The sequence below is a fragment of the Cotesia typhae genome, unplaced genomic scaffold (genome assembly GCF_013202065.1).
Source record: "Cotesia typhae breed Kobodo isofemale line unplaced genomic scaffold, CoteBio_Ctyphae contig_5, whole genome shotgun sequence".
Classification (NCBI taxonomy): domain Eukaryota; kingdom Metazoa; phylum Arthropoda; class Insecta; order Hymenoptera; family Braconidae; genus Cotesia; species Cotesia typhae.
The window spans coordinates 12,212,417-12,232,935 of NW_027423757.1; the positions used below are offsets into that span (position 1 = coordinate 12,212,417).

Here is a 20,519-nt window from a genome sequence, read left to right on the forward strand (position 1 = left end):
AAGCTAATAGAAGCTTATCTATAGTTTGGAATGTTGCAAAATTTTGGAAATTGACAGTTGTCGGCTTTCAGTATCATTAATTTGGGCCCACATTTGCAATTTTACCTTCGTCGATAAAGAAATTAGAAAAGAAGTATAGTTAATCAAATTTTTCAAAGTTAATATTTTAACTTAATTTCTAAATGTCACTTTTTTTTATAAATTTTTTTTTTTGCTATAATTTATTTAATTGCTACAAAAATTCTTAAAATTATCAAATATATTCGACATTAATTTTTATTTTTACTGAACAAATTTTTCTCACGAATTTTTCTTCTTTTTATTTTGAAAATTCATTAAATAAATTTTAATTTTCACATCTAAGAACTACGCATGAATATAATTTATATATTTTAACAAGAACTTGGCAGCTAGTGACATTTGTCTGTTGACTGTGGGCAACAAAGGAAACTACTTTAATCCTCAACAAAATTTCTTTATTTACTGCAGTTTTGCAAGCAACTCTTACTTAGCAATCGTCGCTCAATTAAAATTCTAACTTTTCAGAAAAAAAAAAAAAAATAAAAAACAGCGATCAACGAAACGTAAATAACGCGTGGTGATTTATTTGTAAAATAATGTTAATGTAAAAAGAAATCAGTGATGACAGTACTCTCACTGTTATTAAAACAAGTAAAAACAGTATCAAGTTATGTTCAGTGCCGAGTAAGTATTCAAATTAATAACATTTAACCTCTATATATAAGTTTCCACTATTGACAGTAAGCATATATTTTTTTTTTTAATTTTTTGAGTATTAAAAAAAATAAAAGAGTAAACAAATAAAAAATTATGTTTCTTTTTTTTATTTTTATAAATAATTTTTATAATTTATTAAATAACTTGCTGTCAAAAATTAAAACAATGTCAATTATCTAAGTTAGGTTATTTTTTATAATTTATATAATGATATTTAAATCAGCTGACATGTGACAATTTTTTTTTTCATGTTTATTACAATTTAATTATAAAAAAAAATATTTTTAAATAATTTGCACTGATAATTTTTTATAATAAACAATAAGAAAATTAATTTAGCTATCTTAAAATTTTGATAATTTATTTTATTGAAAAATCATTAAAAAAAAAAAAAAAAAATTCAGCCGTAGAAAATTTAATAAATTATACGTGCAATTTTTTAAAAACCATCTTAAGTTATAATTTAATTAATAAAAAGAATCAAAAATTATTAACTTTGGCTAATTTTAGTATCATATAATAATTTCAGAACTTATTAAAAACTGCGTCAGACGCAGTAAAGTGGAAACGAGTAAAACAATACACAGACGCAGCAATGCCAGCCTCTAGAGCAGATCCGGTGATAACCAAGCTGGACACCCCCGAATTCCGTTCAATATTTTCCCCGGAGCTGGAAACTCTGGTCTCACTATTTAAAAAACACAACCATGAAATCAGAATCGCCGGCGGAGCAGTCCGAGACATTCTAATGGGAATAACTCCCAAGGACCTGGACTTTGCGAGCACCGCGACTCCAGACGAGATGAAGCAGCTGTTCACCTTGGAGGGGATCAGAATGCTGAACACCAAAGGTGAGAAGCACGGGACCATAACAGCTCGGATAAACGACACCGAAAACTTTGAAATCACCACCCTGAGGATCGACGTGGTGACCGACGGCCGGCACGCGGACATCGAGTTTACGACCGACTGGAAGCTGGACGCGAGTCGCCGTGACCTGACCATAAACTCGATGTACCTGGACCTGGACGGGCGAGTGTTTGACTTCTTCTTCGGCTACGAGGACCTCAAGAACAGAAGGATCGCTTTTGTCGGAGATCCGGCCACCAGGATCCAAGAAGACTTCCTCAGGATCCTCAGGTACTTCAGGTTCTACGGCAGGATCGCTGAAAACCCCAGCAACCACGACGAAGCGACCATCAAAGCCATCGTGGACAATGTCGAAGGCTTGGAGAGAATTTCCGGTGAGAGGATCTGGATGGAGTGGAGCAAAATCTTGGAAGGGAACTTCACGGTGGAGCTCACGCTCAAGATGCTCGAGTGCAACATGGCCCAGTATATTGGCTTACCGGAGCACCCTGACCTGGAGAATTTTAGAAAAATCTCCGAGCGAGCTCACGCTGCTGGACACAAGCTCCATCCCATCACCATGATCTCCGCCATGCTGAAGAATCCGGATGACGCGATGAATCTTCACGAAAGACTGAAGCTCTCCGCTTACCAGAGAGACCTGGCTGTCTTTGTGACCACGCACCGCGATGACGAGCTCAAGCCCTATCCGCTCTACCCCTTCCAGTGTCAGCTGCTCAAGTCGAACAAGCCGATGGTCACCAAGGAGTACATCAAGGAAGTCATCAAGTACCGGGGAAACTTCGAGCTTCTCAAACCCTTTGAAGAGTGGAACCCGCCCAAGTTCCCGGTCAATGGTCACGATCTCAAGCCACATGTCCCTTATTCAGTTCTGACAGCTCACACGATCAACGCTCTCAAAGACTCCTGGCTCCTCGACGGCTGCAAGACCTCCAAGGAGGAATTGATGAAACGCGCTCCTGATATTGTCGTCGCGTTGCAGGAAAAGTACAAGCCGTTGATTGAAAAAATTAAAAATAAAGAAAAGCCAAGCAAGAAAAAAGGAAAATTTTAATTATAATTTTTATTGTTATTATAAATAGATGTAATTTATTTTTAATTAACAATTTATTCTCAAATGATACACTTGATTCCTGTCGTACCGAGAGAAGCTCACGGAGATTTCACTTGGGCTTCTTAAAACTTTATTTTAAATATTTAATAAATATAAATATTAAAATTTAAGTTACTTATAAGCTTTGGGGAAATTTAAATAATTCTTTCATACTGTTGTATGACCTCAAGTTTAAAAGAAATAATCGAAGCTCTTGGTTATTCAATTAGGTGAGCTTAACATCGATTTGAGTGTTGCTTTTTTGTACGATAAATTCCAACAAAAGATATTAAATTGTAAAAAATGTAATAAAAAATAAAATGATTTTTTTTTATTGCAGTTGAATAGAAAAGAGTCTTCGTTTTATGAACCTGAATACTTTCCGATAATGTTTCGTTCCTTTTTTGTGTTCGCCTCGTTGATTCTATAATAACTGAATTGCCTGGGATTCACTGTCGCTTCTTCATCCTTTATCCGCTGCTTCGGGGTTAAAACCGAAGCAAGTCAAGTCTTTGGTGAAATAATGAATAATCCGTATTAAGAATCACTTTTCAAATATATAATGCACTTTTCAAAGCAAGAGGCTCATCCTTAACTTTCAAGACAAGATTAATTTATCATTTAATTAATCTCGATCTACATTCAATTGATGGATGCATATAACTATTATGATGTGTGCTGATAGGTGCTTAATCAACACGAATGTTACATTGTATTAGTTGGTAATTGTGAAGAAGTGGTTTGTTTATTTTTGGCGATGAAGAATTTAATTATTGAGGTGATCAGATACTTATACTTTTTTTTTTTATTTCTTCTTTGTAAATTTTCTGATGAAAAAGATAAATTAAACCTGCCAAAAAAAAAATTTTTTTATACTGCGGATTAAAAGTAAAACAATTAAAAAAATTCAATGAATTATTAGAAATGATAAAAAAATTTTTATGAATGAATAAAAAAAAAAATTTTCTAAATTTTTAATAAAAGATTCCAAAATCAGGCTTAAAGAAGAATAAAATAAATAGTTAATAATTAAATTAATTAATTTTTTAAAAATAAAAAAACTACAAAACTCGACTTCTCTACAATTACCAAAACTTTTCATCAATAAATTCATAAAAGTAACAAAAAAAAAAAAAAAAAGTAACGCTAAAATTCTTTCATCTACAAATAAAAAAAAAAAAAAAACTTTTCCACAAGCCTCGATTCTTCCAACAATTATTAACCCGACAAGTTTTATTAAAAGGCAATAGAACTTTGGTTAACTGCGGCTGACCATTATTACCGCATTAGTAATTGTGAATTTAAAAGGGCTTAAATCAGCTGTCGAAGAGAAGCGATGAGTTTGAAGGGTCGTCATGTGGATAATTGAAAGTGCATTGGACGGCCGGGCTCTACTAACACCGATCAATACATATATTTATTTATATATGAATTTTCACCATATTCCATTGGATATAGAGTACGGAACAAGCTATGTACTTCATACTACATACGATGAGTATAGATATGAGTAGATATATTTAACGGATCGATGTTGTGTGTTATGTGTCTATACCACGTGCTCTTTGTTTCCTGTCCTCGTAGCCACGCCAGGTGACAAAACTCATATCAAAATTTTCCGATAAAAAGCAAATCAGTCCCGAAAATGAAAAAAAAAATTAAAGCTAGCTGGCCAAACACGATAGCACTGATGGAATTTAAGTAGCCGGTAATAATCAACAGCGGGGGTGTGAACACGAACATGAACACAGGAGCTATTAGAGACATGAACTCGCCTCTATCTACTGGATATAAAATAGAAGCAGAAGCATGTGATAGAGGCGAGTCCAACAAAAGAGAGTTTCAATTGTCGGGGAGGGCTCTCGTTAGACTGTAATAACAATTTAATGAAGCTCCATTAACTCGGGGTGGATGAAAATTTGTACTTGTGTATACCAGACGCTTGTCAATTGTAGAGCTAAGCGGGACACACTAATTACGGGTAACTACTAACTGCTGAGAAAATTGGATTCCGGCGCTACACGTGATGTACAGAGAGAGAGAGAGAGAGAGATCAAAGTCCTGGACGGGGTATGTTACGGCTGGTGTCGAACGGGGTTGCTTCTCTCCGAGAGAAAACAACACCTATTTCAAGCTATTCTTTCTCCGTCTTTCGTTGTTCATTGGTTTTTTACGGCGACTTCTCGTCTTTGAACAATGACTCAACGTTCCAGGATTTCGTGACCCGGAGTTGAATTAACTGCTCGCTGCCAGTCTCACTGCCGCTTTTTTCCTAAACGTTTTATTTCATTTCTACTTCCAACTATTTTTTTTTTCTTCCTTCCTACTTTGGTTCTTTTTCGCCCCAAATTTCTTTCTATTCATATACACACCAATAAAAAATTTTTAATTCTTTAATTTGTAAGCAAAAATTATAAATTTAATTTTTTTATTCAACCCTTGAGATTAAAAATTGAAGAATAATGTGCTGATGCGGCAGTAAGGATTTTAAATTTCTTTCTTTTCATTTTTAATACTTCTTACGGGATTAGAAATATCAAAATATTTTTAATAAATATTTAAACTAATCCTTGAACTTTCTAAATCGTTAAAAAATTTTTTTATCAATTAAAAAATTTCAAAGTTTACAAAATTAAAAGCTTTGAAATTTTTTTGTTCACTACAAAATAAGAAAAAAAAAAATAACTCAATTATTTCTTCAATCTATTATCCGCAATCCTTATAAAAACCCACCTACACTCAAACAAATATATAGTGAGGAGTTTGTGTATTCTTTATGAAAACTCAACCCACGTTTTCCTCAATTGTTGGTTCCAATTCTGTTGCTGGACTGTAAAGAAAACTTGGATGGCTCTACAGATTTAAAAAGACTTTCGGAATACATTATAGGATCGACGTCCAACATCCTCGGTTTCGCTGGACGGTTCTAAGATCTGGAGTTTCCCAAGTCCAAAGTGAATCGCAAAGTCTCCACACAATACTGTCACGTTTAGCAAAAAAACTTTAAGAAATGAAAAAGCAAACTGCCAGCCAGGATTTGTTGGTTAAAAAGCAGAGAGAGCTTTTGGTGAATCCTCTTCTGGGCAGCTTCAGCTTCAGTTCTGCCCCTGGATCCAGAGGCTTGTGGTCTCTAGTCGACAACTGGCCTGGAATTACCAAGATCCTCCCTTTGTTGTGCTCGATCAGCTCTGCCCGCGATCCTGCTGTCACCGTTGTTCGGCATCAGGACAATGGCTTTCCCTTTGAGCGCGACTATATTGGATCAGACGGCTTGCTCCCAGGCTTCCCTTGGAAATTCACGTACGAGGCGTACACAGGAGGCTGGGGTTGTGAGGTGTCAGCGATACTATCCCCGGAGAAGGCCCATAATGTCACCGATAATGGAAACAGTGGTGACAGCATTGGGGATCCTGGATAATGCTCATCGAGGACGGCTCGACGATAAATTCTCCAAATACAGACTACCATTCGCGTGTTATTTCTCATCCCTTATTCGCAGACCGCCAACTGCATACATTCGATATATCCTATATATACCTTCCGTTACCACTGCCAGACACACGCTCGAAGCTCATTACTCTTGTCACAAGAGCACAATAACGATCGGTATAATTATTGTACAATAATCCTGACGTTAAATAATCATACACAGTCGCAGTCGGTACTGCGCCGCCTATTTATTATTTAAATACAATAATAATCGCGTTTAACTCTCGGATTTCGTAACAGGCTTCATTAGTAACTCGCTATAAAATACTCTTTTTTTTTTTTTATAGTGATATCGAGCTTTTAACTTATTACCTTCAATATTTCAAAGCAATTTAGCTAAGAAAAAAATCCATAGCATTTAAAACAAATTTGTTTTTACTACAAAAATAATTTACGCAAAATTCGTGTAAATTTTGGACTAAATTCAATCTAAAATTAAAAAATTATTATTACTTGCAATGTTTTTTACTGTTATAAATATTTATTAATTAAAAATTCTTTGATATATTTGAAGAGTAAAATTGAAGCAATTTATTAAAAACAAATAATTTTTAGGCTCAATTTTTTTTTTATGATGTTAAAACTAAAACGTATATATATAAAAAAAAAATATATATATATATATATATATATATATATATATATATATTTTTTTAATAAATAATTCAACATTTTAACAGTATTGGTCTTATATCGTCAATCATGAGGTATCTATGTAACAAGTCACAAGCATCAATTACTTTAATTAATCGAAATACTCCAATTAGCCTCCTTTTTGTATTGAAGCGCAAGCTTGCAGTAATGACAGATACATGGGTGCTGTTTGATTTATATTCAAAGTATTTTTTGTATATTAACTTTTAATTTGTGATGGCTTGATAAATGGGTTCATTTATTAATTAATTAATTAATATAAAATAAATACAAAGTATCAAACATATTAAAATAAAAAAATAAAATATTAACTTATTTTATTAAAAAATTAAACATTATAATTTTTAAAGATTAATGAGCCCATGTTTAGCATAATAATTAGGCAAAACTCAGTTGGACCTCATATCAAGGCCATTAATGATTAAATATTAGATTCACCATATTCATCAACCTCAGCAGCAGCAGCAGCAGCAGCAGCAGCAGCAGCAGCAGCAGCTAGTACCTAACAACCAGCGAGGAGAGCATAACAACATAACAATATTAATGGACATGAGCTTCAAAACAAAGTAATAACAATAACAATCCAGAATTGGGAATATAACAGTAACAGTATACGGCATGGGAAATACTCAGACTCGTGGAGGTAGTCTTGTTCATAAGCCCGCGTAGGTGGTGGGAAGCTCAAGCAGGGGTGAGAAACTCGAGGTATGCCTGCGCGGTTACACGCGTTCACGTCGTGTTTCTGTCAGTAACCGTTGGACTACCACCTTGGTGCGATCCGCGACGGACTTTACCGCCTCACCACGTTGTAGTTCGGACACACGCTTCAGTGATACGTAAACAAAGTTTATTTTAGAGTTTTTAACCACCAAAGGGACAAAGATAGGCGTTACCAATGAAGTAATTTCCCGGGAAAGTGGTCACGGTCCATCCAAGGGCTTCCGCAGATTTACCAGAAAAATGAATTTGCGTGTCAGCTTGTTAATCTGGATGATCGTTGGTTTTATTGGGTTGAGTTTAACAGCCGAGTCGAGTCTTGCTGACGGTAAGTCCAATTATCTCCACATCTGCTATCAACACTGTCAACAAATTATTATTCCAGAAACTCTCAAGGTTTATTCAAATCAAATCTGCCGGAGATATCTTTATCCTTATCTTCCCTCTATTTTCCACACTAGCCGGATTATTTATTCAGCTTTAAGCGTTCGAGCTAAAGTTTATACTCGGTGTGATTCGTCGCGTGACTTTCTTCTCAGATTAATCCCCATGAACATTATTTTTGCATGCATCCCCCCGTAGTGACACCTGATAAGTGAGATGTGAAGAGTAAAGAGGAGTAAAATAATGAAGAATTGTTGAATTGCAAGCCCGCGTGACGCTCGTGATATATTTTGTCGGATGTGATCACACGCAACGCTGAACTTTGCCAGATCACAGCTTTTTATTCGGATTTTTTGCTCTTCATTAATGCCCACTGTGATAGAAATAAATTAATGCCGTATTCTCATTAAACAAATGGCTCTTTTGTTTTTTATTATTTATTTTATATTTATTACATTTACTCCCACATTTTTAATTAAACAACATGGTAATACTCATCTGCAAATATTTAACATTTACTGGAGATAAATAATTAACTTTTGGTATTAATTATGTAATATGATATTGAAATTCTACTCGCTAACGAATCACTGGAATGAAATCGCAAACCTACGCAAATAATTATAAACAAATATATGAAGATGTTTGGTATTAAAATTATAGTCAGAAATTTGTTTGGTATTTATGAATTTAATAGACGAAATTTATTAATTATTATGATTATAACGTAATAATCCAGACGAGAGATTGATTGAAAGCAATTGAATTTTGATTAAAATTTATGCAATAATGATTGACGTTGCGGGATGAGGACAAATTAAAGTTATTCATGTTTTATGGTTATTCTATTACCGCATTTACTCAATAGAATATTTCTTCGCTCCGAAAATTACTAAAAAAGGATTAAATTCTCTCTTATTACTATTTCAGAGACCAATAAAATAACCGGGTTTAATTAATTTCTCTCAGGGATGTCATCCCACGCGGCGGCTCTATTTGACGTCATATCAAACAAAAATGACGGACAAAGTGGACGTTCCACTGATCATTGGATCGCTCTATAAACTCCCGTAAATAATAAAAAAATTAAAAAAGTTCACTCTCAGTGTACTTTAGCAAACATTCATAAAATTCTTTTCAAAACGGGGGCTTTTATTTTATAAAAATAATTTCTAAAAAATTCAAACCTGAGTTAACATGTATTATCCACGCAAAAGAAAACACACTGAATATATTTTATATTTGCAAGACAGACGTCGGGATAGTCGTCAACTTCTCGGGGCGATATTCCCACGAAATGTCATACTCTCTTTTATTAACTGAGGTACAGAGGTAGAATATAAGCCCGGATATTTCTCGGAAATGACATAACTTTCTGAGGATATACATACTCATGATTAAAAAAAAAAATTATACATGTCGAACCGGCAAATTATAGCTAAAAAAATTATTTTTTTCACAAAGGACTGAATTACGTTTTTTGTTAGTCATTATTGTATTGTATTTTATTTATATTATGGTTCGCTGAGCGGATTCTTGAGGAGATAGATAACATAAAAGAAAGTTCTTTGCTAAACAACGTCAGTCGGTAAAAGTATTCAGTTTCTTCCCGCAGATGCTTTTCGCTGGCCAGTTTTGTTGGAAAAATATGTGCTCACTCCATCAATCTGAAAGTTGGAAGATGAAGAACACATTTTTTGTTTACTTTATTTCATAATAATAATAATAATAATAATAATAATAATTATTATTATTATTATTATTATTATTATTATTTTGCTATTAAATGCTCAGGGGGGGTTATCCCCGGAGTCCGATTCTCCGAGGGCCCAGCCTGAGCTCCATCCGTTACTGCTGGACCACTCTGCACAACAAGGCAGTTAGTGATCACAGCAGGCCAGAGTCATTTCCCTTAAGAGATGGAGAGAACCAAGTAAAACAGCCTTCTGCATCCTAACTGCCAAGAACTCAGCTTTTGATGAGCACGCTGGAACTTTGGCAAGTGAGGATACAAAAGACTGTTTCATCCCTCCTAGGACGCCAACAATCAGGACGACAAGCTTGACACGGTAACCTGGGTAAAGTTTGCCAATTTCAAACAGGAGATCCTGATATATTTGTCTTTTGTGCTCTTCTTTGGCTGAGATGTTGTATTCAGCCGGGGCCGAGAACTCAATGACATAAATGTCACGAGTGGCCTTGTCGAAGAGCACAATATCAGGTTTGTTATGATCTATCCGCCGGGTTGTTGCAAATGGCATGTTCCAATATATTTTGCAACTGTCATTCTCAACAACCTGGGAATATCTCCTGGCAAATAAAGCAGCACTGGTGTCACGTCAATACCGTAGCAATGACGAAGATAGTAGTACAGTACTCTCAGGGCAGCATTGTGACGCTGGATATATGCACCTCTCGCCAGCACTGGACATGCCGACAAAAGGTGCATAAGCCTCCTACAGGACGTGTCCGGAAGCTGCACCTGGAGCACCTTGCTACGGTACTCAAGAGTGTTAATGACACCATCTTGGCAGGCAAATATGAACCCTTCAGTCTCGGACATCAGGCCCGCTGACTTTAAGAAGGAAAACGTCAGCTGGATGGACAAGCCATGATCACGCACGTGTTTAAAGAACACGCTGTGCATGGACTTGTCCATCAGTTCGCCAAGGAGTAGTTTTTCCTCGGCGTTCCTGATGACGCTCTTAAATTCCTCCTTTCGGAGTTCCATAAGAGCGTTTATTTCTCCAAGACCAAGGGTTCTTGCCGCATATATTGCTGCCTTATATAAGAATGACCCCTTATGCGCATTTTCATGTTTATGTACAATTTGCATAAGAAAGTCATCCTCGTCTGCAGTGAAATTGACAACTTCGTGCGTTAAACCCAGGACCAAACGGTCGTGAAGCCGCTCCAAACTCTGCAAACCTCTCCCACCGATGGACCGGGAGAGGTATAATCTGGCGACTGATGAATTGGGGTGCATGCTCCGATTCATATTAATGATCTTACGGGTTTTGATGTCGAGATCTCGTAAATCCTTTCGGGCCCATTTCAGGACACCGAAAGAGTATAGTAAGATTGGGACAGTCTTATTATTATTATTATTATTATTATTATTATTATGATAACAACTAGCAACCTGCAGTCACTATACTGCAGAGAATTTCTAATTGTAAATAAAACAAATTTGCAAAATGATTTTTAAATATTTTCAATCACAATATAGATAGTTTGGATTTTAAAATTGATAATTTTATTTCAAAATAATTTCAATGAAAAATTTATAGAACTAAAAAAATACTGAAAATTAGACAAAAAATTTCTAATAATACAAAATTTTCTTTATAGATATAAAAATGCCCTTTAAAAAATTTTATTCTTATTTTTTTAATTAAATGATTAAATATTTGATATATTATAATATATCAACTATCAAAAAAAAAAAAATAATATAAAGCCTTGAAAATGCACAAATTGAGGTCAAGACCTTAGCAACTATAAAAATTCCCATTTTGCCATCCAAATACCTTGGAGACAAAATTTTCCCTCCCTCTTTACACAGAACGGATAATAATAACAAACTCGAAAAATTAAAAATCCACATAAGCTTTCTACTCCCGAGTACTTATAACTTATTACTCAGAATCTTTCATATCGAATCCCGACTGATTAAAATGGCTTTTACATCAAGCAGAGTAATAATCTAACAAAGTCGCGAGTGTACTTACTTTTGACGATCACACATGCATATACACCAATGAAGCGTAACAATAACCGATGGGAGGTTTCTTCAGCATATTCTAAGCTCTCATTTGCATGCCATCCTTTCCGTAGCTCCGTCTATATATTAACAATACCCGTCCTTTTAATTCCTCACAATAATTTAAATTTTCTCTACCGAGTCAGTTAATTACCCCGCGAATGGGATTTAATAATTACATTAAAGCTTACGAAGGCTCCGCACCAATTATTGCAACCTTCTATAAGCTCAGCGAGAATTATTTCATTTTTTCGCCGTCTCGTTCGTTTCATCTCTTATTTAATTCATTAAATATTCCTTTGACGTCGGAAGTCGGGAGCAACAAGAGAGTCGGAGGGTTAATTTAACTCTTAGCTTGTGTCTTCGTCCTTCGAGTCCTTAGCGGCGACAATGAAGCTCAAGCTCAAGATGAGCAGATGCTTTTCGACTTACAACCGAAAACAGCCGGACTGCTGATGACATTGGATATATTTATAATAAAGTAAAAGAGAAAACCAGCAGAGGCACGAGTATCGTCCATTAGCTTTTAGCGCTGACGTTGCCGCTGGCACTGCACCCTCGTAATCCTCCTTGGTACTTGTTTCCCGTGTGTCCTCTATATCCTCCTATTGCCCGAGGGAATTCCTCTGTCAGAGAATCCTCTCTCTCTCTCTCTCTCTCTCTCTCTCTCTCTCTCTCTCTCTCTGCGATACTGTCTCCATCTCTGTCTTCGTCTGGATCCACCGGTATCATTTCAAGCAGGGCATCTACGCTTTGACCCGAGCCTAATCATTCGACAATTAGATTTGCATTGTTTGACAGCTGAACGTTAATTATCCGAGGCACTGGCGTGTTATTTGTCTCCTTCAGAGAGTTACTCACTCACTCGCTTGCTTGCTTGCTGGGTACTTGCTCATCCACCTCCCCGTCCTCTTTTTCTTCCTTGTTATCTTTTTACGCTCCTTTATCTCGGTATCTAGCTTTGTCTTCATAAATTCACGGTGTTATTTTACCTCCGGCTTCTGGCAGGTTAATTTTTTCGTCTTTCCGAGCGTGGTATGTGCTGTCTATGAAAAATATTTAAAAGTAGGCGACTGCTTAGATGAAAAAAGAATAAAAATGAAAAATTCAACGGAGCCTTTGCTCTCAAAGTCTGAGAGCTTGCTGCGTTTCCTTGTTGAAATATTTTTGGATTATTCGCGACTACCCGAGTCTTTTAAGGAGAACGAAATTCCACCCGGCGGTATTTTTATTGTAGAGAATATTAAAGCGATGAAGGCAACTCCGGAGTTGATGCTCGTCTTTTAACACGCTTTTATTAGATTTGTCTATTTATGGAAATAAATTTTTTATCGACATTTTTATAGACTTGTGATTAATTTTAGGATTTCTAAACTTATCAAGGATCAATGACAATACAGTAATTTATTAATTATGTTTTAATAAATAATAAAAATCATTAACAAAAAAATTATTTTTATTTCAAACTTATTAAAAATTATTTTCTGCTTTTTAGTTTAAATTTTTATTAAAAATGAAAACAAGTCTTTAAATTTTATTAGCTATTTTTAAATAAAAATTTGATCCTCTACAAGTAGCGAATAATGAAAACTGAAGTAAATGAAATTTTTCATACATAGTACGCTCGACGGTCGCTAGCTTATTAACGTCAACGAGTTACTTTTTTACACATTATTAAAGCTGGAAAGTACTTTTTTCGTCGGATAATACAATGACACTTGGGAGTCGGAGTCGAAGTCGGGAAGGGCGAAAAAGATAAGCAAGAAAATGTGGTGAAACTATGGCGCAGTCTTACGGTTAATTGCACTCTGCGTACATACTAATACTATATATACATATTACATACTTTATACACTATATATTTCTATGTATATTAGTGTGTATGCATAAATGCGCTGGCAGCGGTACACTCTTTTGTTTTTTTTCCACTTTCTGGCTGTAAATTTGAGACGGTGCTTTAGTCATATTTCAGAGGCCCGCTGGAGCGATGAAACTGGATGGTGAATGCTGGATAGAGCCGTAATTATTATACTCTGCCAGTAAAATAGTAAAATAGTAAAATCCGTAGGTCTCTGTTTCTACTTAAACACTTTAGGTGGTGGCACAGTTACGAGTTACGAGTTACGATACTGAAGCGCATTTTACAAATGTTTTAAATACAAAGTCACATTATTCACTATTTAAATTTAAATAAATTATAATTATAAATTTAGATTATTTAAATGGAGTGCTAATGTAGGGAAATACCTCGAAAGTGGACGATGTCGGGGATTAATTAGTACACCCGTGAATTCTATTAGTTTTTAAAAGGATAATATTTGCTAAAATAACTTTACATTAGAATATTATATACTTTTTTACTTTTATCATTATATTTTACAGCCCTAAAATATAATTCGAGAATGGGGTTTTTTAAATTTATTTTGTCGGAATTATTAACTTGAGTGGTTCTTATTTTAATGTTTTAATGGACATCCTTTTTAATGCAGTTTATTTTTTTCATTATTATATTCTTTTATTCACCAACTCTAAAAATAACTTGTATTTCAAATTTATCAATTAGAGTAAAAACTATTTTTTTTTTTATAGAGAAACTAGGTTGAATAGAAATTATTATTATATTCTATTAAAAATTTATCAAAGATTAATATAATTAGTAAAGCCAATTTACAATATTTAATAATAAATAAAAAAATCCCACCAAGTGAAATTGATAATTATAAAATTGATTAAATAAAAAGTATTTTAATTCTACGCTCAATAAAAATTTAAACATTGTTTTAAATATTCAAATATAAAAAAACTAATAATCAAAACTTATTTTAATTCTTCAGATTACAATATCAATTATTAAAAAAAAAAAAAGTACTCCAATTTCATGCTAAATAAAAAATTGAATATTTCCTCTCCGATAAGTTAATAACCGCTGATTGCTTGAAACTTTTCCCGTGAATTAAAATGTAATTTCAATTTAAATGCAAGTTAAAAAAAAAAAAACTGCAACTACAACAGTAATTAAAGCATTAAGCGGAAGTATCATCGTCAATGTCCATTGCATAACATCGAGTCATTAGTTACGCAAATCATAGCCCTTAACATTACGCAAAATTCTTGACGTAATTACCAGAGTGTGTGTCTGTGTGCATAAACGGAAAGAGGAAAATGTATCGAGTTATCAATTACGCGGAAGTGTATCGCGGCCATTACATTACGTGGGTAGTATTTGAATTCCCAAGGGATAAATTTGTACGATCGGTATCGTGGATCGCGGAGGGCCCCGATTCTGGGTAGAAGCGCCGCAAAATTATGCAATTCGAGTGATAACACCAACGATAGCTTGCGATAGCGCAGCCTCTGAAAGAGCTGGATTCGTCATTTACGATACAAGGATAAATCATCTCCATCTCATGCATATAACTGCGTGGAAGCTCTAATAATTCTTGAATTACATCGTTATCTGAAACTTACAGCGCCGCAATAATATGGAGGCGGCAGTAAAACTCCGAGTCCGTGTAATTGCGATGTAATATCGCCGGAAATTACTTCGACTTGAACTCGGGGTCGAGGGATGTTAAAAATACACAATAAAGTTTGTTATTGCAAATTGAATGAAATAACGCAACTAAGACCCCCGAGATGACATTTATGTTTTTATTCCGTTATTTATTTGGAGCTACGGCTTGTTTAATGTTTAATTTCCGGCTGTTATCTTCTGTCTGACCACTTTCCAGTTTCCACTTTCCACTTCACGCTGTCTATGTCATGTACTCCTACAATACACACTCCAGAGCAGAGGCACCGGTTGTCGGGAATTGTCGGGAATATCGCCAGTGCGAGAATAACATTCAACCAGTGGCCGGCAAGGGAGTGCTAGAAACAACTCAATACCCATATCTATATCTATACATTATCTGTACATCCTACATACCTATACTGATGTGCAGTACTTCTGTAAATACACTTTAACAAAATCTACAATATGCTACAGAGGTTTTCATTTTGTCCTCGCTTTTTCTTTGTTCTTTAATTTCTTCAGTGTTTTTCTCTACTTCTGTCTACCTACCGTTTCAAATTACAAGATAATTTTTTATTTACACTTAATTACCTCCTTTTTTTATATTATTATTACATTATCAAATTAAATAGTTAAATAATGAATAATAATATTAAAAATTACAAACTTATCTTTCGATACTAATTTAAAAAAAATTTTTTAATGCTATAAAAATATCTTAATATAGCTTGATAATTCTATTTATGACCTGATATAGTTAAATCTGCTCATAAATAATTTTTTGATCAAAATTGGTGCCAAAAATCTCCAACAGGAGACGCATGATAGCTCAATCGTCTTCATACAAGAGAATTAATTTTGAGGAGATAAGTTTTAAAGCAAAAAACATTTTTTTCACTTATTAATAATAACATAAAGCTAATTATTTTTTTTTATCATTTATTCTGATATGAAAATTAGCCCAATCAAAAAATCTTCCATGGATTTTGTTCGTGACCCACCTTCAAAAATTCTCTTTTACCCTCTAACATTTTATTATGCTTAGAAAAAAAAACTCCAAGGTTAAAAAATTATTTATCAGAAAAAATAAATAACCAAGTATGACATTGCATATTTTTTCTCGATAAGAGCTCGTTAGTCATCAAATTTTTTCTTATAAAGTATGTCACCAATTTCCTACTTTCTGTTGTCCATCAAAACACGATAAAGTTTTTATTACAAAAAGAAAATATTTATAAAATAATTCGTGGCTTCTAGCGCGTACCTTTGACCCAGCATATTTGTCTTAATAACACTCAACTGTGGAAACAAATAACGTAATTATTAATTATTACCTACTTTATAAAAATAGACCGTTTGGAGTGAATAAATTTCATAAAAATAAGATGACATTTGACCTAAATTTCTAAATAAATTCTTCGAATAAAACGATATGTAAGTAAATTAAATACAGAAATAATTAATACAGTTAAATTTGTCATTGTTGATCATTTCTAACAAAATTAATTCAGTCGCAAATAATTTAATAAATTTTTTTATCTTCTCTAATAATGTTTTTTAGTAAAAAAAATAAATATTTTTCCTCTAGATTGAAATTTTTCAATCAGAAATCTATTTTAAAAATTGAATTAAAAGTAAACACAGTAATTTATTTAAGCGCTGACCTTCAAACAATTAAAATACCAAGTTAAATGAAATGAAAATTCGATAAAGTAAATGGATCCCGCGTTATGAGCAACACTCTATCACTTTAAGGAAAGATCAAAGTGCCAATCCCAAAGTATGCGAACTATGGTGAGGTATATTGAAGCTCTCTCGAAACTGGCACGCTGTAGGAGCCTCACCTTGCAAAGCATACACCAAAAGCGAAGATAGAAAGCTAGGCCGCAGGAATCGCTCAGTGATTTTACTCTCTTCTGAAAAGCCATCTCTTTCTTTAGCTTTTTCGGCTCTTTAGCTTAAACTTCACGTTTCACTTTTCGCCCGGCTCATCTCAGCCCGAATTCCCGGTTTTCCGCAGATACTTTAACCCTCCGCTCTTCAAACTCATTCTGCAAACAGTGCAGAGGCCACTTTGCCATAAAATGCTATATGGGCTGAATAGAACAATCGATAGAGAACGCTCTGGAATGAATAGAGTAACTCAATGCAGACTCAAGAGAAAGAACGTTTTAAATAAATTAAATAAATAAATAAACGAACAAAACGTTAGCGGAAAAGAATATAATTGGTGATTATTCAGCGCTTAATCCATTACTTCTTCTCTTTATATTTGTATTGGGTTCGATCCGTGAATTTAAATCCCACCCGGAAAATTTGAACTTTATATATGTGGATAAAATATAAATATAAATTATTATTCCCGTTATTGTTATTTTTGGATGTTATCCGCCGCTACATGCCACAGTATTGTTTACATTACCTACGTAATCATTGTTATTATTTTATGGAACGAAAATGATTCGTAAATGGTCGGAATGCATTATTCATGTGAGAAGAAATATTTCCATCCTGAAATATCATACAGAATAACAAAATTCTAGTGTATGCAGTTTAAATTAAAGTTTTAACGACTTTCGGGGGATTATAGTCTGGATTTTAAGTTGGTTATGACTGTGGTCGAGGCTTTTTTTTTATTAAGCCGCTTGGATATTACTAGTCGACGCGGGGTTCAATGTTTTTTACTGGTGTAGACAAATATGCAAAAATTATTGGGTTGAGAGTAAATTTTCTTGAAGTAAGAAAATTTTCTTGATTTAATCAAACTTTTCTTTTTTAAATTTAATTCTTGTTAATTAAAAATAAAAATTATAGCATTAACTTTGAGCCAAAAAAAAAATTATTGATTAAAAATTTTTCAATTTAATTCTTAAATATTCAAAAAAGTTTTTAGAAATATTTTTTCTATTCAAATAAATTTTTTTATATAAATTCATAAAAATGGACTTGAATCAAGATAATGTTTAGAAATATTTAATAAATGTCATATTTAAATATTTATTAAAAAAAAAAAGTTTCTTTTATGAAACTTTAAAGTGTTTTAAAAACAAAAACAGTTTCCTCTTGTATAATTTATTGTTTCGACGCGAGTTAACTTTTAAATGCGTGTAGTTTTTTCTATTAACATTCAATAAATTATTGATATTTAGTATTACGGATGGGTAAAGACTAAGAAGGAAGATATACAAGGAACGATGGCGAACGGCAGCTCTGCCGTACATAGTAAATAGTACATAGAATTATATAGTATACATATATATATATATATATATAGTTGATGCAGTAGGTGCAACTATTGTTGTAGACGTGGAACGGGGATGTTTGAACGAACAGAACGGCAGCAACTTTAAACGGATGAGGTGCTCGTACGATAGTTCGGGTGATTACACACCGACGGATCAAATCGTGGGGAAGCGGCTGTATAGTTGCACAGTTGTACAGTTGTACGCAAGCTATGTAATTGCAATTAAAGATCGATCATGCTTCCGAGTTCCAACTCGGCTAACGAACCGTTTTCTTATACTTATTAAAACCGATTCCAGAATCTCGAGACTATTTTTTGCTCCAAGAAATTACGGAGGATTTTAATGAAGATAATTTAAGATATTCCCTTAAGTCGGGATTAATATCCGAGGAAATTAGATAAAATATTGATTTTGAACTTCGGTAAACAGTTATCAAGTGCATTAGTGATTCCAGTGGTTGCTGGTATCTTAAAGTTGTATTGTAATTATGATGTAATTTCTGGCAGCAGATACAGACTCGGGGCAGGAGTAGTGAGTAAACTTTTGGTCTGTCACGCGATGCAAGTTATTCGAATTATGCTGTTGTTATCGTTATTATTATTATTATTATTATTTTGTTATTAAATGCTCAGGGGGGTTATCCCCGGAGTCCGATTCTCCGAGGGCCCAGCCTGAGCTCCATCCGTTACTGCTGGACCACTCCGCACAACAAGGCGGTTAGTGATCACAGCAGGCCAAAGTCATTTCCCTTAAGAGACGGAGAGAACCAAGTAAAACAGCCTTCTGCATCCTAACTGCCAAGAACTCAGCTTTTGATGAGCAAGCTGGAACTTTGGCAAGTGAGGATACAAAAGACTGTTTCATCCCTCCTAGGACGCCAACAATCAGGACGACAAGCTTGACACGGTAACCTGGGTAAAGTTTGCCAATTTCAAACAGGAGATCCTGATATATTTGTCTTTTGTGCTCTTCTTTGGCTGAGATGTTGTATTCAGCCGGGGCCGAGAACTCAATGACATAAATGTCACGAGTGGCCTTGTCGAAGAGCACAATATCAGGTTTGTTGTGATCTATCCGCCGGGTTGTTGCAAATGGCATGTTCCAATAAATTTTGCAACTGTCATTCTCAACAACCTGGGGAATATCTCCTGGCAAATAAGGCAGCACTGGTGTCACGTCAATACCGTAGCAATGACGAAGATAGTAGTACAGTACTCTCAGGGCAGCATTGTGACGCTGGATATATGCACCTCTCGCCAGCACTGGACATGCCGACAAAAGGTGCATAAGCCTCCTACAGGACGTGTCCGGAAGCTGCACCTGGAGCACCTTGCTACGGTACTCAAGAGTGTTAATGACACCATCTTGGCAGGCAAATATGAACCCTTCAGTCTCGGACATCAGGCCCGCTGACTTTAAGAAGGAAAACGTCAGCTGGATGGACAAGCCATGATCACGCACGTGTTTAAAGAACACGCTGTGCATGGACTTGTCCATCAGTTCGCCAAGGAGTAGTTTTTCCTCGGCGTTCCTGATGACGCTCTTAAATTCCTCCTTTCGGAGTTCCATAAGAGCGTTTATTTCTCCAAGACCAAGGGTTCTTGCCGCATATATTGCTGCCTTATACAAGAATGACCCCTTATGCGCATTTTCATGTTTATGTACAATTTGCATAAGAAAGTCATCCTCGTCTGCAGTGAAATTGACAACTTCGTGAGTTAAACCCAGGACCAAACGGTCGTGAAGCCGCTCCAAACTCTGCAAACCTCTCCCACCGATGGACCGGGAGAGGTATAATCTGGCGACTGATGAATTGGGGTGCATGCTCCGATTCATATTAATGATCTTACGGGTTTTGATGTCGAGATCTCGTAAATCCTTTCGGGTCCATTTCAGGACACCGAAAGAGTATAGTAAGACTGGGACAGCGAGCATGTTAGTAGCTGAGACTTTGTTTTTGCCGGAAAGTTCGGAGGACCAAATTTTCCGGAGTCTCCTAACATACTCGCTCTGGAGAGTTGTTCGGACTTCAGAGACCGCATGCATGCGGTG

General features: G+C 34.9%; 2 protein-coding genes across 6 annotated transcripts in view; both read left to right on the forward strand.

The window, feature by feature from the left end:
* The window catches only part of LOC141530944 (uncharacterized), a 140,203-nt gene that overhangs the window by 81,658 nt on the left and 38,026 nt on the right, over positions 1-20,519 (forward strand). For 2 of the 5 annotated variants that reach the window (XM_074248342.1, XM_074248343.1), the window contains exon 1: positions 7,611-7,889. The exons of the other annotated variants lie outside the window; for them this stretch is intronic. In XM_074248342.1, coding sequence (XP_074104443.1) covers positions 7,805-7,889 — 85 coding nt within the window. In that variant the 5' untranslated portion in view covers positions 7,611-7,804. Of the gene's footprint in view, positions 1-7,610; positions 7,890-20,519 lie in introns of those variants that run through there. 5 annotated transcript variants of the gene reach the window in all.
* Positions 561-3,053, forward strand: LOC141530470 (CCA tRNA nucleotidyltransferase 1, mitochondrial). Its single transcript, XM_074247579.1, has 2 exons — positions 561-705; positions 1,268-3,053. The coding sequence occupies exons 1-2, from the start codon at positions 643-645 to the stop codon at positions 2,660-2,662; spliced, it is 1,458 nt and encodes a 485-aa protein (XP_074103680.1). The 5' UTR covers positions 561-642; the 3' UTR covers positions 2,663-3,053.

Bases quoted from the DNA above. Each gene is read 5' to 3' on its own strand.
- LOC141530470 (XM_074247579.1), top strand. From the start codon at position 643: ATGACAGTACTCTCACTGTTATTAAAACAAGTAAAAACAGTATCAAGT. The intron at 706-1,267 runs GTAAGTATTCAA...TAATAATTTCAG, and splicing joins CAAGTTATGTTCAGTGCCGA to AACTTATTAAAAACTGCGTC.